The 23,457-nt window shown below is 43.9% G+C and overlaps 1 protein-coding gene across 3 annotated transcripts in view; it reads left to right on the plus strand.

Moving 5' to 3' along the window:
• Positions 1 to 23,457, plus strand: part of SNX13 (sorting nexin 13) — a 308,184-nt gene that overhangs the window by 263,225 nt on the left and 21,502 nt on the right. For all 3 annotated transcript variants that reach the window (XM_033930947.1, XM_033930946.1, XM_033930948.1), the window contains 3 exons: positions 1,236 to 1,307; positions 11,122 to 11,267; positions 19,067 to 19,135. In XM_033930947.1, the coding sequence (XP_033786838.1) occupies positions 1,236 to 1,307; positions 11,122 to 11,267; positions 19,067 to 19,135 (287 nt within the window). The remainder of the gene's footprint in view (positions 1 to 1,235; positions 1,308 to 11,121; positions 11,268 to 19,066; positions 19,136 to 23,457) is intronic.

Genomic DNA, 23,457 nt, shown 5'->3' on the forward strand with positions numbered 1-23,457 from the left:
ATTGAGTAATGAGATACAAAACATGCAAAGGTATACAGAATGCCTCAATACTATGTAAATTCCAGAACATGACTGCATCTTAAAGGGTCTTTATGCCTTTATACAGAAATCTGACCCCCCTAGTGTACTCATGGGTTGCTGGCAACATTTTGAACCAAGTACCACCAAGAGTAGGAGTTACTGAGAGATCACTCCTGCCTGGAACCCACTATACTTCAGGGAAAGAGAAGGGTTGTACAGCACTGTGTGCGTCTGGTAGTGCTTTATAAATAATAAATAGTAGTAGTAGTCCTGAGGGGAGGAGCCTACAGATTGATGGGGGGCCTTCTAATTGGAGAGGGAAATTCCAAGTGTGTGTGTGTTTTTATTTGGGGGGGGGGCTGAGATCATAGTGTACTTCCAGATGGGAGCTTTTTATTGGCAGGGGGAATCATAGATTAAGGATCCTTGACATGGAGGTAGAAGGCTTACATGGGTAGGATTGTTCATTTACGTCAGGAGTCAGTAACCTGTTGTAAATCAAGGTGTAGGAAAAAGTCTGACTTTTACAGCACCTTGGTAGCTAACCCCACCCCAAACTGTTTCCAGATGGATTGTTCAATTAATACCCATATTTTCAGTATTGAATTCAAATTTTTATCATAAATGGACATATTTAAAGTATGTTCCTTTAAATCCACCATTTGTTTTGGACCTGGAGTTATACAAATATGTATCAGAATCCAAACTACAGTTATCTCCTCTTTGGATCCATTAGTATGTCTGTCGCAGGGTAGAACTATTATACATAAAAAAATTGTATCCATAATCTCATTCAGTTTTGTAATACAGGTGATAGAGGCAAAAATAATAAAGTATTAAATAAATCACAAAAGAGCCTTAGCTCAAGATCAAGTAGGAAATGAAAAAAGAATAAACTGCATGGAGCTTACAGTCTTCACCTGCTATCATGCTCTGTATTTTGTATTTAGCCACTTCTGTTAGAGTAGTTATGGAGTTATATATACATAGTCTTGTTAAATGTTATAGCTAGATACAATTTAACATCCTATGAGAACCTGATTTCCCTTGCCAGTAATAAAAATAAAATGCAATGCCTGTTGACCATCCAACTGTCTGTCCATAAAAGTTTGTATTATTTTGTTCATAGTACTGCATGACATTATTGTCTTTTTGAATTTCTTTGTAATTTCAAGAATATTAATGATTTTTTTTACATTACCTTTCTATACTAGGTTCCACCTTTGCTACCAAAACCTGATGCAGACCCTGAACACTGCCGTGTCTCAGCACAGTTGGATGACAATGTGAGTATAGTTTGTTTTTTTTAGTTCAATAAGTTTTTATTGAAAATTTTCAATAATAATATAAATGAACAATAAAAAAACAACAGCAACATTATCTTGCAGGTAGCATATATGATCATAGGCAAGATAGTTATATCTCTATACATAGTAAAGATAACAGGACAGTGAATACAATAATGAGTATTATCATTCTAGTATCCGTCTCCAGACAGAGGAAAAGGTAAAGTGTTCAGCTTTTCAGCAGCAACTTTTTCATATCTAGCATAAAGACATACAGTATTCCACCATTCAGTAGAATGCAAGGCCGTAAAATCCTTCCAATGTGTTAATATTGTTTTTAGTGCAATTAACAGAAGACATTTAAGAAGTCGGGCTTCCCCTTTATCTAAAGTCGTAACATGAGAAACTCCAAACAGCACTAGCGAGAAGGATAAGGTATCTGTAATAGGTAATATTTTACATATCATGGACCATACCTCAGACCAGTAGGGTTTAAGAAGGGAACAATTATAGAACATGTGGTCAAAGGTGCCTACCTCTGATTTATATGACCAACACAAATTAGAGCCAGAATTTTGAAGTTTTGAGAGTTTATAAGGGGTCCAATACACTTTATGATACAGAAAAAGGATCATTTGCTTGATTGCAGCCAATTTTAAAGAGCTAAATGAGGAGAGCCATAGCATTCATCCATATTTTGTATAGATTTAAAGGTGGAGGAAATTTGAAATTCTTTATAGTTTTATACCAGGCTGACGCCTCTCCACGTTTCAGTTGAAATATATAGGAGTGATGCAATAACGAGGGAATGACTGTGTGTTTCATGAATGTTGAAATACAATGTCGTAGCTGAATCCAGCGATAAGCCTGATTATTTGGAATATTATAAGTTGATGATAAGGTTGCAAAGTCCATCAGTTGATTGCCGGTCAATAATTGATTGATAGTCCAGATGCCTTCTTTAATCCAAGATTTCCATTCTATATATTGGCCTTGAATTTTTATTTGAGGGTTGTTCCAGATAGGAGTGGCTGTAGTGGTATTCCAGGGAAACTGAACGTGAGAGTCAATTCCTAATAGTGCTACTTTAGTAGAACGAATGATGGGATTCAGGTTATTTGTAGAATTAGTAAGTATGAGGGGAGAAAATCTCAAATAAGGTTCCCCATATAGCTTGTGTTCAAGTTTCAACCAAGTGGGTGTGTCATGACAATGTGAGGCCTTCATCCATTGAGAACCCTGTTGGGTTAGGAAAGCTATGTGATAATCATAGGTACTGGGGAAATTGACCCCTCCATTGTCCTTGGAGCATTTTAGTTTTGTAAGAAATATACGAGGAGCTTTATTGTTCCATAGGAATTTAGCCAGCATAGCATCAATCTTCTGATATAGTAACATAGTAGATGACGGCAGATAAAGACCCAAATGGTACATCCAGTCTGCCCAACCTGATTTAATTTAAAATTTTTCTTCTTAGCTATTTCTGGGCAAGAATCCAAAGCTCTACCCGGTACTGTGCTTGGATTCCAACTGCCGAAATCTCCATTAAAACCTACTCCATCCCATCTAAACCCTCCCAGCCATTGAAGCCCTCTGCAGCCCATCCTCCCAAACGGCCATATACAGACACAGACCGTGCAAGTCTGCCCAGTACTGGCCTTAGTTCAATATTTAATATTATTTTCTGATTCTGGATCTGTGTTCATCCCATGCTTCTTTGAACTCGGTCACCGTTTTCCTCTCCACCACCTCTCTCGGGAGCCTATTCCAGGCATCCACCACCCTCTCCGTAAAGTAGAATTTCCTAACATTGCTCTTGAATCTACCACCCTTCAACCTCAAATTATGTCCTCTGGTTTTACCACTTTCCTTTCTCTGGAAAAGATTTTGTTCTATGTTAATACCCTTCAAGTATTTGAACGTCTGAATCATATCTCCCCTTTCCCTCCTTTCCTCTAGGGTATACATATTCAGGGCTTCCAGTCTCTCCTCATACGTCTTCTGGCACAAGCCTCCTATCATTTTCATCGCCCTCCTCTGGACTGCTTCAAGTCTTCTTACGTCCTTCACCAGATATGGTCTCCAAAACTGAACACAATACTCCAAGTGGGGCCTTACCAATGGCCTGTACAAGGGCATCAACACCGTCTTCCTTCTACTGGCTACGCCTCTCTTTATACAGCCCAGCATCCTTCTGGCAGCAGCCACTGCCTTGTCACACTGTTTTTTCGCCTTTAGATCTTCGGACACTATCACCCCAAGGTCCCTCTCCCCATCCGTGCATATCAGCTTCTCACCTCGCAGCATATACGGTTCCTTCTGATTATTAATCCCCAAATGCATTACTCTGCATTTCTTTGCATTGAATTTTAGTTGCCAGGCATTAGACCATTCCTCTAACTTTTGCAGATCCTTTTTCATATTTTCCACTCCCTCTTCGGTGTCTACTCTGTTACAAATCTTGGTATTATCTGCAAAAAAGCACACTTTTCCTTCTAACCCTTCAGCAGTGTCACTCACAAACATATTGAACAGGATCTGCCCCAGTACCGATCACTGAGGAACTCCACTACTCACCTTTCCCTCCTCCGAGCGAATTCCATTAAACTACCCTCTGGCATCTGTCCATCAACCAGTTTCTAATCCAGTTCACCACTTTGGGTCCTAACTTCAGCTCATCAAGTTTGTTCAAAAGCCTTCTTTGAGGAACCATGCCAAAGGCTTTGCTGAAATTTAAGTAAATTATATCTAGCATATGCTCTTGATCCAATTCTTCAGTCATCCAATCAAGAAATTCAATCAGATTCATCTGTCACGATTTATTTTTAGTAAAACCATATTATAGTAAACCCATTTGATCCTTCACATGTATTTTTATATGGAGCTATCGCCTACTTTGGTACAAACGGAAGGGGGCAGAAGAGCCCTCTAGTGAGGAGGGATTCAAAAGCTGGAGTGGAGTCCTGCATGGCTCATGAGCATCCATCCAGAAAGACACATTTTAGGTAAGAACCTAATCTCTTTTTAAGAGTCATGTGCTCTTTGGTAAAGGGCTGGACGATCTTATGATCGGTGTACAGGATCATAAATCAAAATCTTTACCAGACAGCAGATCAAGGACTCTCAGGGGGTCAGATTGAGCTAAATTTTGTGGCTTTTGACACTTCTGCCAGTACTCGGGAGGATCTTCTGTCCAGAGATCTTTTCAAGAGATTTAGGGATGCTAACTGGAAAAGTTAATGGTACTAATTGTCCCCAATCCTCAGGATCTCACCCCACAGCGGTCCCCAAGAAACAGTTCTGATACCAAGGATAGGAGGGAGGTTTTTGGCTTACTGGGAGGCTTGGGCAAAGATCATATGAGACTCCTGGGTACTGGAAATTATCCAGGAGGGATACAAGCTCTAGTTCTTTCATCCTCTTCCAGACCTCTTTGTGGATCCTCCGGAGAGGATGCCAGAGAAGGTGGTCCAAGTCCAAGCAACAGTAAAGAGGCTTCTAGATCTAGCAGCCATAGAAGCTGTCCCTGATAAAGAATCGAGCTCAGACAGATGCTACATATACTTTGTCATGCCGAAACGAGACTCAGGAGGCTGGCGGCCAATTCTGGATCTGATGTCAATCAATGCTACACTCTAGATACTACGTTTCCACATGGAAACGGTAAAGTTTGTCATTGCCTCTGTGGCGTCGGGGAAATTTCTTGCCTCAATGGATTTGACAGAGACCTATTTTGTGTAGCCCCCATTTTCCTGGATCGCAGGAGGGTCTTGAGATTCTATGTTCTGGAACACCACTTCTAGTTCTTGGCCCTTCCATTTGGACTGGCCAAGGTGCCATGCTCCTTCACCAAGGTGTGTTGCTTATAGTAGCAGTGCACCTCCACAAGGAGGGAAACTAGTGCATCCATACCTGGATGACTGGCTGATACAAGTTCCATCCAAATCTGAGGGAAGGATGGCAGTGATCCAGCTGGGTCATAAATTCCGAAAAAGCCACCTAGAGCCAACACAGTCCCTGGAGTATCTGGGCATCCTTTTCAGCATGAAGGACAACAAAGTTTTTCTACCTGAGGTCTGCAAGGCAAAGTTCACACATTAGATCACAGAGTTTTAGGACAGGCCAGCACCAACGACTTGGCATTACTTGCAAGTGCTGGGGTCAATAGTAGCAATGATAGGCGTGGTCTTCTGGGTGTTGGGGACACATTTAGGTCCTCTTCAGAATGTGCTCTTATCCCACTGGTCACGGCAAACGGATGCATTGCAGATGCACTTACCTTGAACAACAGAGGTGTGTTGCAGTCTGAACTTTGTGGCTGGAACCACAGTCTCTATTCCAGGGAGTGTTGCTTTGCATCTCTGCATGGGTAATCATGATGATGGATGCCAGCCTTTACAACTGGGGAGCTCATTGTGAGGGTTACCTGGTGCAGGGATGTTAGTCCCCTTCACAGATATAGTGGTCAATCAACCGGATGGAATTGAGGGCCATCCACCTGGTGCTGAGGGTACTCGGAAGCTTACTGCAGGAGAAAGCGGTTCAAGTTTTCTTGGATAATGCAGCAGTGCCAAGCCCCAAAAACAAAATAAGCCGCCCTACCAGGCCAGCTGAGCTGAATCAGAGGAGAGGCTAAGCCTTGCACTGCTGCCACTGCCAGGTGTGGCACGTGATGCAAAAAGCACTCCAGAAGCATCCAATTTATACAATCCTAGCAAGAATCAACATTAGGAGAGCCCAAGGACTCCATCCTAACAAGTTTTGAGGCAATAATTGCTGTTTTGGAAAAGCAGGGAGCTTTTGGAAAAAAGATCGCTAAAAATCCAAGATGGCCACCACTGAGAAATTTGTGCCAAAATTGTGATATTTTTCATAGATAGCAAACATTAAAAATGGAGATTTTAGGATTTTTCATTTGGGGGAACACAGGGGTACATGCAGAAACCTTCAAAACTGCAAAATATAGACAATCCCACCTCCACACCTCCCCCGATTCACCCTTTACTTACTGTGACCTGTGCTGAAATGCTGGAAATGTGTTGCAGCTTGCCACAACTCCTTGGATAAATTTAAAATAGACTTTAAAACATTTCTGTTTCGAGATGCATACCAGACTTGATATTATAGATACCCTATCACTAACAGTGGATGAATTTTGCGGGATACAATTATGCCTTAGTGTGTTTACCCACTCTCCTTTCATTATTTGTAGTTCACCCTCTCATCCTCACTTTCATGCCATTCTTTCTTTCCATGTACTACGTAACCTTTTTCATTTCATATATTTTATACTGTAAGCCACCCAGAAGGTTCACCATCAGTGCAGGATAGTAAAAACTGAATAAACTTAGTAAAGTTGCTGGGGATTTGCAAGCTGTCCCTTTCGGGTATTTTAGTTGCATGTATACCACTTGAAGTCTTCTGTAACATTATACATCAGTTGTAGACTGTAGTAAGCAAAGAAAAACAGCTGGCAGTTTTGTGCTTTTATTAATGGATTTATTATTAGGATAATTCTTCACCAATAAAATATATCACTGACTTAGAGAAATATATCTTATAAAGAACTTTAATCTGGGAAAACTCATATAGCTCTGCCTGTTAAAACTTAGCTCTGTATTATATATTAAGTATAATATATGTGTATATTTATTCAAGAACCAAGACTCAGAACATTTACAAGCAAACTAGAATTTTATTTCTTACAGAGCAGGATTAGTTATAAAATTAGGCAGGTGGAGTAGGTTACAGATAGGATCTTTGAACAAAGGGAAATGTGCCACAAGATAAGATATTGCTAAAGCAGAATGATTAATCTAGCTGGGTTCAAAAGTTTCTCACAATGTAGGCCTTTGCTGGTTGAAAGGTCCTTTAGTTAGAGAGGAGACCACAGGGTACTGCTGGGCATCTGCCCTGGGAACACATGGTCTATAGCAGTGTTTTTCAACCTTTTTACACCTATGGACCGGCAGAAATAAAAGAATTATTCTATGGACAGGCATCGGTCTGTGGACCGGTGGTTGAAGAACAGTGGGTTAAGTTGTGGGCCAGACCCCGCCCATCTCTACCCATTCTCCACCCCAGACCCCGCCCCCCCTAATAGTACTAATTGCACCTTGCACGTCCCGTGTCTCATCTGGAAGCCTTCCCTCTGACGTTGCAACGTCAGAGAGAAGGCTTCCAGTTCATGCACAGGATGCCCGTATGAGCCGTGGCTTTGTGTACAGAATCAGTGAGGAAGAGGGAGCTGGCTCGAAGATAACGCCGCATCGATCGCACCGTGGACCGGCGGTTGAAGAACACTGTTTTAGGCCTGATGCACGTGCTGGCCCTGTTAACCGGCAGGAAATCTCTGTGGACCGGCAGTGGTTGAAGAACACTGGTCTATAGAATAGATGTTGCAGCACGATGGTCCCCAGGAGGAGAGAGATCATGGGTGAATTTTCTGGATTTAAAGATGTTGGTGGATTGAAATCTAGTACCATGAGGCTAGAACCCAGGAGCAATTGTCCAATCCCAAGACAAGAACTCAGGGTCTATGTCTTTTCCCTGAGGCTGGCAGTATCAATTCCAGCTTTTATTTCTCTGTTTCCAGGTGGATGATGCCATCTGATAGTTCATTCTGTCCTTGCAGAATATGGTGTGAAGAGATACTGACATACACCCTCTGTTATGGTGCAGTAGCACTGGTATCCACCCTGGCTAACCTTTTGTTCTCCATTGAATAGGTGCATTTAACATCTAGATAGATGGCTCAGTCTCTCAGAACTCATTAGAAATTCAAAATTCAATCATTTCTTGACTAGGGCAATAAATGTATACTTTAAGTTCAGCAAAATTAATCATATCATGCTACACTTTAATATCCAACCCAGTTGGTGGGGAAAAATGGGGGAACTTCAGACTATCCCCCATGTTGCACTGGGAAATACTGGTGAGAGTACAGTTACTGTACACATTTGGCTTATCTCCAACTCAGTACTTTCAACTCATTAGTTTCCCAAACTAGGCTGGCAGTTGAAATGTGGTTTAAACAAAGTTTTTGGACATATAACACTAATCCATCCTCCCCCCTTCCCCCCCCCAGTTCTTCTCTCCTCAAACATCAGTGAGAAATGTTTTATTGAGCTGAAGAAAAGATACTGCACTGCAGGGAAAACTGGAAAGGGGGGCATCAGAATTTAGCTTTTTTGAACCTGTAGCAATGTCCAATTCAATAGGTTTTCATCAGACTGCACTACACTTTAACATAATGTTTTTACTGTACTTTTCTGTACTGAAATCCTTACTGTATCTGGAATATAAGAACATAAGCAATGCCTCCGCTGGGTCAGACCTGGGTCCATCGTGCCCAGCAGCCCGCTCACGCGGCGGCCCAACAGGTCCAGGACCTGTGCAGTAATCCTCTATCTATACCCTTCTATCCCCTTTTCCAGCAGGAAATTGTCCAATCCTCTCTTAAACCCTAGTACCGTACTCTGCCTTATTACATCCTCTGGAAGCGCATTCTAGGTGTCCACCACACGTTAGGTAAAGAAGAACTTCCTAGCATTCGTTTTGAACCTGTCCCCTTTCAACTTTTCTGAATGCCCTCTTGTTCTTTTATTTTTTGAAAGTTTGAAGAATCTGTCCCTCTCTACTCTCTCTATGCCCTTCATGATCTTGTAAGTCCTATCATATCCCCTCTAAGTCTTCTCTTCTCCAGGGAAAAGAAACCCAGTTTCTCCAATCTCTCAGCGTATGAAAGGTTTTCCATCCCTTTAATCAAACATGTCGCTCTCCTCTGAACTCTCTTGAGTAACGCCATATCCTTCTTAAGGTTCAGCGACCAGTATTGGACGCAGTACTCAAGATGCGGACACACCATCGCCCGATACAGCGGCAGGATAACTTCTTTCGTTCTGGTTGTAATACCCTTCTTGATTATACCTAGCATTCTATTCGTTCTCTTAGCGGCCGCTGCGCACTGTGCAGTCGGCTTCATTGTCATGTCCACCATTACCCCCAAGTCCCTTTCTTGGGTACTCTCATTCAATAGCATCCCTCCCATAGTATAATTGTACCTCGTGTTTCTGCTTCCCACATGCAATACTTTACACTTCTAAACGTTGAACTTCATCTGCCATCTCGTCGCTCATTTCCCTAGTTTGTCCAAGTCCCTTTGCAATTCTTCGCAGTCCTCCTTTGTTAGAGCTCCACTAAATAGTTTGGTGTCATCCACAAATTTTATTATCTCACACTTCGTCCCTGTTTCTAGATCATTTATGAATATATTAAATAGCGGCGGCCCGAGCACCGAGCCCTGCGGAACACCTTTCTCCAGTCCGAGTAGTGGCCCTTCACCCCTACCCTCTGTTTCCTACCCTCTAACCAGTTTCTGATCCATCTATGCACGTTTCCTTCCACCCCATGGTTCTTCAGTTTCCGGAGTAGACGTTCATGAGGCACCTTGTCAAAGGCTTTCTGGAAATCTAGGTATATGATGTCTATGGGGTCTCCTCTGTCCATCTGTTTGTTAATTCCCTCGAAGAAGTGCAATAAGTTAGTCAGGCATGATCTCCCCCTGCAGAAACCATGTTGGCTGGTTATCAGAAGTTTGTTTTTTTCAAAATGTTCATCGATGATTTCTTTTATCAGTGCTTTCGCCATTTTCCCCGGAAATGAAGTCAGACTCACCGGTTTGTAGTTTCCCGGGTCACCTCTTGATCCCTTTTTAAAGATGGGCGTTAGTTGGCTATCTTCCAATCCTACGGGATCACGCCTGTTTTCAGGGGTAGGTTGCAAATTTGCTGCAGTAGTTCCGCTGTTTCCTCCTTTAGTTCCTTCAGAACCCTTGGATGGATTCCGTCCGGACCCGGGGATTTGTCAGTTTTTAGTTTTTCTATCTGCCTGCGCACATCTTCAAGGCTCACTCCATGGATGTTAACTTTTGTGCTTGATTTCCATTGAAGATTTGCTCAGATTCCGGTATGTTGGTTGTGTCTTCGCTTGTAAATACAGACGAAAAGAACATGTTAAGTCTTTCCGCGACCTCTTTCTCCTCCTTCACCACTCCCTTCCTGTCTCCATCGTCCAGCGGTCCCACCTCCTTCCTAGCCGGCTGCTTCCCTTTAACATATCTAAAGAATGGTTTGAAATTTCGTGCTTCCCTGGCTATTCTCTCTTCATACTCTCTTTTGGCTTTTTAAACCACACGGTGACATTCTTTTTGATACTTCCTGTGCTCTTTCCAGTTTCCCTCAGTTTTGTCCTTTTTTCCATTTTCTGAATGAATTTTTCTTATTGCCTATCGCTTCCTTCACTATTTTAGTTATCCACACCGGGTTAGCTTGGGAAATTCAAAAGTAAACCACTGTGCTAAAGGTTAACATAGCTTATTACTGTATTGCATCAGCCCTTTCGTTTGTACCTGAGGCAATGCTTGTTTAAATGCTATTACTGTAAAGATTAAATTGCCAGAACTAAATAAAAGGATGCAAATGATTGTGGCTGCTTAAATGAACAAATTATCTGACAAAAAACTTCTGCTAGTTATGCATCATTAAACCATTTTGAGGTGGAGACAAGAAAGATTCTGTATAAAGTAACATCACTTTAAAGAAAACATAGGAGCTGATTTACTAGACATTTGCCCATTTGCAAACAAGAACAGTAAATCAGCCCACACAGTTTGCAGCAAAGGTGCATATAGATGACTGAAATATATTCTGAATAAAAGTAGTAATTAATCAGGCTCCTAATCACTGATAAGTATTAGTATATTCTAGAAGGTATCATCCTTTATGGGGTTTTTGTATTTTTTTAATTCTACTAGGTGGATGACAATATTCCTCTCAGAGTAATGCTGCTGCTTATGGATGAAGTCTTTGATTTAAAGGAGAGAAATCAATGGCTACGAAGAAATATCAAAAACTTACTCCAGCAGCTTATTAGGGCAACATATGGTGACACAATTAATAGGTATGTTGAACATTGTGTACCCTATACGAATGCTGAAGCACAGCTATTTTCATAGCTAGCCATTTAATACCTGGAGTTGAATATTTGCTTTTATTGACATCAAGATTAAATCTCATATGGGACTCATATATCTTTACTGCAGAAGTTGAGCATTTGTCTCTTAATGCTGCAAACAATGATGTTATCCCAGGACAAGCAGGCAGCATATTCTTGACTGATGGGTGACGGCACCGACGGAGCCCCAGTACGGACAATTTTAGAGTGATTGCACTCTAAGAACTTGGAAAGTTCTAGTAGGCCGCACCGCGCACGCGCGAGTGCCTTCCCGCCCGACAGAGGCGCGCGGTCCCCAGTTTCTTAGTTTCCGCGGAGCTAAGAAGTCGCTTTTTTCAACGGCTGTTGAAATTTTTTCCTTAACGCCTTCCCACTCGCGAAACCTTTTTGGAAGTTTTTTTTTCCCTTCATTTCTTTATTTAAAAAAACAAAAAACGAATGTTTACTTTTTATTTTTCTCGTCATTTCGGTTTTGCCCCGGCGGGGCCTTCTGCCACCATCGAGGCCTCGGCCTTCGATTTGGCAGAAGCCGTTTTTACTTTCATGCCCCCCCAGCCAGGGTTCAAGAAGTGCCAGCGGTGTGCACGGCCTATATCCCTCACGGACCCGCACAACTGGTGCTTACAGTGCCTCTGTCCCTCCTGGCAGAGAAGGTAAAGCCATGGACAAATTTGGTAAGCGATTATACCAGAATGCTATGCTCGCTAACAGATCTGGTAATTATGCTTTTCATTTTTCTTTTTATCTCAAGCATCTCCTTACCACCATGGCTTCCTTTGAAAAGTACCTTCCTGAGCGGAAACGACAGGCTTTTCACCACTGTTCGTCTTCTCTTTTCCAGCTCCGTAAATTTATGGTACTATCCATTTACGATACCTTCGAACTTACCTCCAGAGCGACGGCCATGTCTGTGGCCATGCACCGCCTTGCCTGGCTGAGAGTATCTGAGCTTGATGTCAACCATCAAGATCGGTTGGCTAATGCTCCATGCCTGGGGGATGAGCTCTTTGGGGAATCCATGGACTCGACCACCCAGAAGCTCTCCGCCCATGAGACACGCTGGGATACTCTCCTAAAAACAAAAAAGAAGACTCCACCGGCACGGCCTTTCAGACAGCAGTCGGCCTACCAACGCCGTTATGTGGCTCGTCCATTGCCATCAGCTCCCCAGCAACCTAGGCGTCAACGTCAACAACAACGACAGACTCATAGACCATCGCAGCAACAACCTGTGAAGCCGCCTCCACAGCAGAAATCTACGCAGCCCTTTTGACTTAATTCTCCAGGGCATAGCCAGCGTCACCACATCTACCCACCTACCTCAACCTATAGGTGGCCGTCTCACTTTTTTCCTCAGCCGGTGGGAAGTTATCACTTCGGACCAATGGGTCCTCAACATCATTCGCCACGGCTACTCTCTCAACTTTCAGACACTTCCTACCCTAAGTCTGCCAAGAGAGTCTGCTTTGAACACTCCTCAGTCTTCTCTCCTTCTCCAGGAGGTTCAATACCTCCTCCTTTTGAACGTCATAGAGGAAGTTCCTCTAGATCAAAAGGGACAGGGATTCTACTCCCGTTACTTTCTAGTCCCCAAAAAAACAGGAGATCTCAGGCCAATTCTAGATCTTCGCGATCTCAACAAATGCTTAGTCAAAAAAAAATTCAAGATGCTTTCTTTAGCCACTCTTTACCCTCTTCTCAATCAAAATGAATGGCTATGCTCCCTCGATCTCAAAGACGCATACACTCACATACCGGTCAATCTGACCTCCAGACAGTACCTCCGTTTCATGATCAATCACTGTCATTACCAATACAAAGTGCTGCCCTTCGGCCTTGCCTCCTCTCCAAGAGTGTTCACCAAATGTCTGATTGTGGTGGCTGCCTTTCTACGCTCTCACCACCTTCAGGTCTTTCCTTACCTGGACGATTGGTTGATAAAGGCCAATTCATCTCAGACAGTACTCCAGGCCACCAACTAGACCATCCTGTTTCTCCAACTTCTGGGGCTCGAGATCAATCTACCCAAATCTCATCTCATCCCCACTCAAAGATTTCAATTCATTGGAGCGGTGCTGGACACAGTCCTCATGAGAGCGTTCCTGCCGTCCAACCGTCTTCACACTCTTCAATCTCTATGTCAGCAGGTACTTCCACAACGTTCCATCTCTGCCAAGCAAATGATGATACTCTTGGGTCACATGGCCTCCACAGTTCATGTCACACCCTTCGCACGTCTTCACCTGCGCACTCCTCAATGGACCCTAGCTACCCAGTGGTCCCAAGTGACGGATCCTTGCTCACGACACATATCTGTAACATCATTTCTTCGTCAGTCTCTACAATGGTGGTTGATATCCTCAAATCTCTCCAGAGGTCTTCTGTTCCATCTACCTCCTCATCAACTGGTCATCACCACCGACGCCTCCCCTTATGCCTGGGGAGCTCATTTGAACGAATTCCAAACTCAAGGACTTTGGACAGCCCAGGAAATGAAGCATCACATCAATTTCCTGGAACTCAGAGCGATGTTTTATGCCCTCAAGGCCTTCCAACATCTTCTCTTTCCTCAGGTTCTCCTGCTGTGCACAGACAATCAAGTTGCGATGTACTACATCAACAAGCAGGGTGGGACAGGCTCTCGCATCTTGTGCCAGGAAGCCCAGAAGATTTGGGCTTGGGCCACAGATCACCACCTATTCCTGAAAGTTATCTACATTCAGGGAGAACAGAATTCTTTAGCGGACAAGCTCAGCAGAATTCTCCAGCCTCACGAGTGGACACTCGATCCTTTAACTCTACAGTCCATCTTCGCTCAGTGGGGCACTCCTCAGATAGACCTCTTTGCAGCTCCTCACAATCACCAGCTGCCTCTATTCTGCTCCAGACTCTACTCTCCTCACCGTCTGGCAGCGGATGCATTTCTCCTCGATTGGTCCAATCTGTTCCTGTACGCTTTCCCTCCTCTGCCTCTCATGTTACGAACCTTGTTCAAGCTCAAGAGGGAGGGAGCCACCATGATTCTGATTGCTCCGAGGTGGCCCAGGCAACATTGGTTCTCCCTTCTACTTCAACTCAGTTCCAGGGAACCTTTTCTTCTTCCACTGTTTCCTTCTCTGCTTACACAGCATCAGGAGACCCTTCTACATCCCAACCTCCAGTCTCTGCACCTGACAGCTTGTTATCTCTCGGGCTGACTTCTCATGATACTCTTTTGTCTCAGCCCGTTCGTTCCATTCTAGATGCCTCCAGGAAACCAACCACTCTGCAATGTTACCATCAGAAGTGGACACGATTTTCTTCCTGGTGTCTTCTTCATCATCTTGATCCCACTTCCCTGGCAGTGGAGCCATTGTTGGATTATCTGCTTTCTTTGTCTGACTCTGGCCTTAAGTCTACCTCTATCAGAGTCCACCTCAGTGCCATTGCTGCTTTTCATGAGCCGGTTCATGGAAAACTTCTCTCAGCTCATCCCCTGGTGTCCAGGTTCATGCGGGGTCTTTTCAATGTGAAACCACCTCTTAAAGCCCCTCCTGTAATCTGGGATCTCAATGTGGTTCTTTCCGCCTTAATGAAGCCTCCATTTGAACCTTTGGCTACCACTCCTTTCAAGTTTCTCACTTGGAAAGTACTTTTCCTTATTGCTCTTACCTCTGCCAGGAGGGTCAGTGAGGTACATGCACTAGTTGCAGATCCACCTTTTACGGTCTTTCATCATGACAAGGTGGTTCTGCGTACACATCCAAAGTTTCTCCCTAAGGTTGTCTCTGAATTCCATCTCAACCAATCCATTGTTTTGCCTGTCTTCTTTCCGAAACCTCACTCTCATTCTGGGGAACAGGCTCTGCATACTTTGGATTGTAAGAGGGCTCTAGCTTACTATCTAGAGCGTACGAAACCCCACAGATCAGCTTCCCAACTCTTTTTGTCCTTTGATCTGAATAAATTAGGACGTCCTGTTTCTAAACGTACGTTGTCTAATTGGCTAGCAGCGTGCATTTCATTCTGTTATGCTCAGACCGGACTGACACTGGAAGGTTCATAGAAACATAGAAATAGACGGCAGATAAGGGCCCACGGCCCATCTAGTCTGCCCACCTTAATGTCCCTCCCCTACCTTTGCCCTGTGAATAGATCCCATGTGCCGATCCCATTTGGCCTTAAAATCAGGCACGCTGCTGGCCTCGATCACCTGTAGTGGAAGACTATTCCAGCGATCAACCACTCTTTCAGTGAAAAAGAATTTCCTGGCGTCACCTCGTAGTTTCCCGCCCCTGATTTTCAACGGATGCCCTCTTGTTGTCGTGGGACCCTTGAAAAAGAAGATATCTTCCTCCGCCTCGATGCGGCCCGTAAGATACTTGAACGTCTCGATCATGTCCCCCCTCTCTCTGCGCTCCTCGAGCGAGTATAGCTGTAATTTGTCAAGCCGTTTTTCGTATGGTAGATCCTTGAGTCCCGAGACCATCCGGGTGGCCATTCTTTGCACCGACTCCAGTCTCAGCACATCCTTGCGATAATGCGGCCTCCAGAATTGCACACAGTATTCCAGGTGGGGCCTCACCATGGATCTATACAATGGCATAATGACTTCCGCCTTACGACTGACGAAACCCCTTCGTATGCAGCCCATGATTTGTCTTGCCTTGGACGAAGCCTGCTCCACTTGATTGGCAGACTTCATGTCCTCACTGACGATTACCCCCAAGTCTCGTTCTGCTACCGTTTTTGCTAGGATTTCGCCATTAAGGGTATAAGACTTGCATGGATTCTGGCTGCCCAGGTGCATAACTTTGCATTTTTGGCATTGAAGTTGAATTGCCATGTCCTAGACCATCGCTCCAGTAGGAGTAGGTCGTGCATCATGTTGTCGGGCACTGAATCTTCGTCTGTTGTGCATTTGCCCACTACATTACTCAGTTTGGCGTCATCGGCGAATAATGTTATTTTACCTCGAAGCCCTTCTGCCAAGTCTCTTATAAAGATGTTGAATAGGATTGGGCCCAAGACTGAGCCCTGTGGTACTCCACTAATCACCTCCGTCATTTCGGAGGGGGTGCCGTTCACCACCACCCTTTGGAGCCTACCTCCAAGCCAGCTCCCAACCCATTTCGTCAATGTGTTACCTAATCCTATAGAACTCATCTTGCTCAGTAACCTGCGGTGTGGTACGCTATCGAATGCTTTGCTAAAGTCCAGGTACACGATGTCCAGGGACTCCCCAATATCCAGCTTCCCCGTTACCCAGTCAAAGAAGCTGATCAGGTTGGATTGGCAGGATCTCCCCTTAGTAAATCCATGTTGTCGGGGATCCCGTAGATTCTCTTCATCCAGGATCTTATCCAATTGGCGTTTGATTAGAGTTTCCATTAGTTTGCTCACTATCGATGTTAGACTCACTGGTCTGTAGTTTGCTGTCTCCATCTTTGAGCCTTTCTTGTGGAGTGGAATGACGTTAGCCGTCCTCCAGTCCAACGGGCGCTGCCTGTACTAAGGGAGAGGTTGAAGAGCGCGGACAGTGGCTCCGCCAAGACATCACTCAGCTCCCTAAGCACCCTGGAGTGCAGGTTGTCCGGCCCCATTGCTTTGTTAACCTTGAGCTTTGACAGCTCACCGTAGACACTGCTGGGCGTAAACTCAAAGTTACTAAACGGGTCAACTGAACCAACCCTGGTTCTGTCACGGCCCATAGAGTTCGAGCGATGGCAGCATCTGTAGCTTTCCTCCGTTCCACTCCTATTGAGGAAATCTGCAAGGCTGCTACTTGGTCCTCAGTTCATACTTTTACATCTCATTATTGTCTGGATGCATTCTCCAGACGGGATGGACACTTCGGCCAATCTGTTTTGCAAAATTTGTTTTCCTAATGGCCAACCTTCCCTCCATCCCTCTTTTTGTTAGCTTGAAGGTCACCCATCAGTCAAGAATATGCTGCCTGCTTGTCCTGGGATAAAGCACAGTTACTTACCGTAACAGGTGTTATCCAGGGACAGCAGGCAGATATTCTTGCGTCCCACCCTCCTCCCCGGGTTGGCTTCTTAGCTGGCTTATACTAACTGGGGACCGCGCGCCTCTGTCGGGCGGGAAGGCACTCGCGCGTGCGCGGTGCGGCCTACTAGAACTTTCCAAGTTCTTAGAGTGCAATCACTCTAAAATTGTCCGTACCGGGGCTCCGTCGGTGCCGTCACCCATCTGTCAAGAATATCTGCCTGCTGTCCCTGGATAACACCTGTTACGGTAAGTAACTGTGCTTTATCAAATTGTGACTTAGAAGTTACACTAGTACAATATTGTGAATTTTTTTTTCTCAAGATTGTCATAGTGTTGGCATAGTGCAGTGTCTCTCAAACTGTGTACCATGGCACAGTGGTATGCCTTGAAGAAATTCCAGGTGTGCCACAAGAGATTCCAGAAGTTTACTTTATTTTTAAAAATTAATCTTATTCTTGAATCATCTATCCCCTTGTCATATGTGGTACGCTACTTCATGTTAAATCTACTTTAGATAAGTATAAAAATCGCCTTTTCATGATCTTGACAGGAATAGGGGTTCAACTGATTACTCATAATTGGAAAAACCATGATAGGATTAATTTTACTTTTTGGTGGGTAACTATGTGTATCACGTATAAATATGAAAGGATGATGGCGGAACGTTTGGGAACTAATAAGTCCTTTAAAGAGGTATGGGGTCCATTGACTAATTTTATTACATTATAATTAGGGTCATGTTTCTCTCTTTTTTCGTTAGATTCCTTACACATCCAGGGAGGGTGGAGTATGTAGTTTGAGGAGTTAAATTATTTTGTTGTCATATTGAAATCACATCATATGTATTATTGTTTTAATAATTAAGATGATAAAGGGATAAAATGATTGGTTAATGTAATAATTGTAAAGTTAATAGTGTGTTTTCATGCAGTTTTTCTGATTTATCATTTGTATGCACTATCAAAGTTTGAAATGTCAATAAAGATTTACAAAAAAAAAATCCCTACATAAGTATATACTAGAATAGATGACATGAATATCACATATACAAAAGTTGTAAGGATACAACCACCCAGACAAGCATCATTCTATGACGTGATTAGTCCTTGGAAAATTAACAGCAAGTAATTTGTTTTATTTTTACTTTTTATTCAGTAGTTATCCTAATTGGATCTTCTTATCTTTGCAAATTTGAATTTTCAGCTCTGACAGAAATTAAATTGAAAAAAAGAGAACAACTGGAGGTGGTTGATAATGAAATACATGTTTGCTTGTCAACTATCTAGCTGCGTTTTGAGTTAATTTGCACTCAAAAATGAGCACATCCTTTGCATTGATTAGCAATTCTGTTCTATCTACTTTAGTTTCACTGTTGTTACAATTACCCATACATAGCTTAAAGAACTTTAAATGAATAGTTCTCAAATTCAATTTTTTATTGGTTTTGCAATTTTATAATTTCAGTTATAATGTGCCACTAAAAAACATTTTTCTCCATTTAGTGTGCCACGAAAAACATTTGCTCCGTTTAGTGTACCGGAGCTAAAAAAAATTTTTTGAGAGACACTGGCATAGTGTATTATATTGATAGTATAATTTTTCAATTAGGATGAAATATACAGTACAGTATATTCTAACTTACTTTCCAGTATAAACACATTACTAAGGCTTTGACTATCTATTGTCCTTGTGACTGTTTTATTTTGTCCTGTATAAAGAAAATTAAATATAATATTTGTTATGTTTTCTTTTAGAAAAATTGTTGACCATGTAGATTGGATGACATCACCTGAGCAAGTGGCAGATTTTGTGAAACGTTTTAGGTATATCTTTATCAGTATCTAAAATATGTAACATAAAGTAATCTTTTCATTCACTTCTGATGATTTTGTAATTTTTCCTGATTAATGCAAGCATACTGGGGCAATTCTATAAATTGATGCTAAAATTTAAGGAACCACAGAAGGAGTGCATTTAGTATCACTTATGACTTAAAGGTGCACTTAAGTGGTTATAGAATACTAGTCCAAAGCAGCTTTGATATGCCAAAACTTTGGTTTTGCTATGTATGTCATCTCAATAGTAGGCATAAGTGAATGCACCTAAGAGTGCCATGCAATGCATACAACTAGAGGTTTCTATAAGTTGCATGCCTCTAGGTGAAACTCCCATGCTGCGTCCACATTAATACTTCTTGCAGTTGCCCGTGTGGCCATTAATTCATCAAATGGAAAATTGACCATTTTCTGACTGCAGTAAAAATGCTTTAGCATCTAGGAAAGGCATGCTAAGGCTGCTTTCTACTGCAGCTTTGTAACAGGACTTCTATGTGGTTTGCATGCTCTGTTTAAAGAATAGTACCTAACACTTGTGTGCAACTTCCAATTATTGGTGCCAATCACACATATAAGTGCTAGAATTTTATACATTTGTGTGTACATTTAGGGCCCCTTTTACAAAGCTGTGGTAGCAATTCCTCTGCGGCAAATGCGCTAAAGCCCATTCAAATCCTGTGGACTTTGGTGCATTTGCCAAAGAAGAATCGCTACTGCGGCTTTGTAAAAAAGAAATTTTTTCCAGCCATGAAAAACATTTGCTGCATTTAGTGTGCCACAAAAAACATTTGCTCCGTTTAGTGTGCCAGAGTTAAAAAAGTTTGAGAGACACTGCTCTATACCAATTGAAAGAGGGCAAATATCTATTTATTCACTTCTAGAATTGGATACTTCTTAAATTTAATAAAAATATTATGGAACAAGTGTCAAAACTTGAGGACAGCATTCGGGCCAGCGGCAGGAGATAGGCAGAGCTGTGCCTAGAGAACCCAATCACATGGCATCTTAGAGGAACAGCAGGAGAGAGAGAAAGAGGAGCGGAGCAGTGAGATCGGAGGAGGCAGAGGGAGTTAGACAGCGAAGCGGAGAGCGGTGCAGTGAGATCGGAGGAGGCAGAGGGAGTTAGAAAGCGGAGCGGAGAGCGTGTAGTGTGATCGGAGGAGGCAGAGGGAGAGAGAAAGAGGAGCGGAAAGCGGAGCAGTAAGCAAGGATCCAACAGAGTCGTGGGGAAGAGGCGAGAGTTAACTCCGCCCACCCCCCGTCGTCACCAGCCGAACTCACCATATAAGGGGAGCAGCCAACGGTGCACAGCCGTTCGGCGCGCGGTGAAGGCGAGCGGCAAAGGCGCTCGCCTCAGCGAGAGCGCATTTGAGAAGGGCCTCAAGAAGGGCATCAAGAAAGGGCTATCAAATCTAGCCGGTCTCTCAACTTATAAAAATAGCTAACTAACCAATTGACTTCAGCTTTTCTTCAACTTACTACCAAGTCTTTAACTCTCAACTTTCTATCTAACCAACAAGCTACTAACCAACAAGCTACTAAAACCTTTCTCACTAAACAGGCAGACCTCACCAATCACTCTATCCCCAAACCATTTTAACAGGCAGACACGCTATCCTCTAACTTTTAATCAGACTGACCTCTCTAGCACACTAACAAACAGACAACCTTAACTGACAATTAACTAACAACTATCAAATAACTACTCTATCCCTCAGACCAAGAACTAACTAACTACCTCTATCCCTCCCTCAAAACTTACTGACCAACACCTAACAGCCCCCACCCTAACAAATATCTGACCAACACCTATCAGCCCCCACCCTAACAAATATCTGACCAACACCTAACAGCCCCCACCCTAACAAATATCTTATCTTAAAAAAATAAAAATAAAAAAACCTTTGTAAATGGCAGGTAGGACTAGAAGCAGCAAGACTTCAATCAAAACAGGCAGTTAAGTCACCGAGAGTACCCAGGGGTTGGCTATGGTCCGAGTACAGATGGAAGGGGAACCAGGACGGAGGGCAGAGGTCTCTGTACAGACCGAGGCCATCCCCTCAATGATGTCTACAGTCTCAACTCAGACGGAAGTAATGGATCAGCTGGATGAAAGCCTTTTGCTGGAGCTAAGGAGCCTGAGAGAGGAGGTTCAGCGCTTAAGGAGCATCCGAGACGACGAGACCTTCATCGATGGAGTCATCTAGGAGCTGTCTCAGATCGCTGAACAGGAACCTGACAAGACCACCCTGGGAACACCCAAAGCGTCCAAACCTGCAAACTTGAGACCAACAGCCTGAATGCAGGAAGTGACTGGAGACGCTGACTCCTGGCAGCTGGTGACTTCCTCCACAGGAAAACGCAGAGGACCTAACTCTGTCTCTTTCTCTCACATACAGGGCAGCTCTACATCGACACCACAAATCGCCCTGAGGAACAGATATCAGCTTCTACAGGAAGGTCCTGAGAACGAGGTACAAGAAGTTGTTCAGCAGACGGTTCCAGCTCCGGAATCAACAGAACGGCCCACCCCTAAGAAGCGCAGAGTGGTGGTCATCGGGGATTCGCTGCTGAGGGGCATCGAGGGACCAATTTGCAGATCAGACCTACAATCAAGAGAGGTCTGCTGTTTGCCAGGGGCCAGGATCCGGGATGTAACCGCTTGCCTTGACAGACTCATCAAACCCCAAGACCACTTCCCCATGATTCTAATCCACGTCGGAACCAACGACACTGCCAGGAGCACCCCGGACAGCATACCTGAAGATTTCAGGGCCCTGGGTGAGAAGCTGAGGAGGATGAATGCGCAGGTGGTCTTCTCCTCGATCCTCCCAGTGAGGGGCAAGGGCAGAGCCAGAGAGGATCAAATCCAGAGGGCAAACGACTGGCTGCAAGGATGGTGCAAGGAGATGAATTTCGGGTTCCTGCACCATGGAGAGGCTTTGCAAGGGCTACAGGGACATGACGGGTTACACCTGACCAGAAGAGGGAAGAATGTCCTTGGACACCGTCTAGCCCGCCTACTTCACAAGGCTTTAAACTAGGTAAGTCAGGGGAGGGTACAGGCACAAACAACATACCTGGCGAGTTAAACTGCCAATACATTTTGAGGCTGAAGTAAGTAGTCACCGAAATTCTGGGTCGGGGCGAGTATACACAGTCTCGAGTCGGTGGTAGGTTCACATCAGAATTCTGGGTCACATTGTAATATTGGGTCTAGGGGGAGTACACATTGTAATTCTGGGTCTATGGGGAGTACACATTGCAATTCTGGGTCTGGGGTGAGTACACATTGTAACTCCGGATCTAAGGGCAGTCCACATTGTAATCCTGGGTCCAGCAGGGGTACACACATTGCAAATTGTACTAAAGGAGTTCAAGTAGCCCATGCGGAAATACCCCTACAGGGTACACACATTTTCAAGTTTGAGATAGGTACACACTGTAGTTCGGGGTCTGGGGAGTACGGGATAGGTGCACGATTTAGTTCTGGGTCTAGGGAGAGTACAAATAATGTGAATAATGCTAAAGGTGTTCAAGTAGCTCAAGCGGGAATATCCCCACTGAGACGTAACAAAAATACAACATGGAGGGCTATGTACGTCAACGCACACAGTTTGGGAAACAAGATCCTGGAATTGGAAATAGAAATAAGGAATGCCGACCTGGATGTGGTGGGAGACCTGGCTCACAGACTCCCACGGGTAGGACATGGTCATACCGGGTTACAACTTGCTTCGTCGGGACAGGGAGAGCAGAATGGGAGGAGGTGTAGCATTATATACTAAAGATGACATTAAGGTCACAAGAATCGCAGATGTCCAGTACACTGGGGAATCCCTTTGGGTTAATTTGGCCAGAGGGAAGGACAAATGCCTGTATCTTGGCGTAATTTACAGACCCCCAAGACAACAGGATGTCCTGGATATGGAATTAATAGAGAATATCACCTTGCGTGGGGACACAGTATTGTTAGGTGACTTCAACATGCCTGATGTGGATAGGGATACACTTACCTCTGCTTCCGGCAGCAGCAGGAGGCTATTAAACTCTATGAAGGAAGCACGTCTCAGGCAACTGGTGTTGGACCCAACAAGGGATCAGGCAATACTGGACCTATTACTTACCAATGGAGAAAGTGTCACAGAGGTCTCGGTGGGCGACACATTGGCCTCCAGTTACCACAACATGGTATGGTTCAATCTTAGGAAAGGTTTCACTAAATCTGCCACACTGACTAAGGTCCTCAAATTCAAGGACACAAACTTCCAAGGCATGGGTTCCTTTGTTCACCAGGCGCTGCAAAGCCA

Source organism: Geotrypetes seraphini, chromosome 2 (assembly GCF_902459505.1).
Source record: "Geotrypetes seraphini chromosome 2, aGeoSer1.1, whole genome shotgun sequence".
NCBI lineage: Eukaryota > Metazoa > Chordata > Amphibia > Gymnophiona > Dermophiidae > Geotrypetes > Geotrypetes seraphini.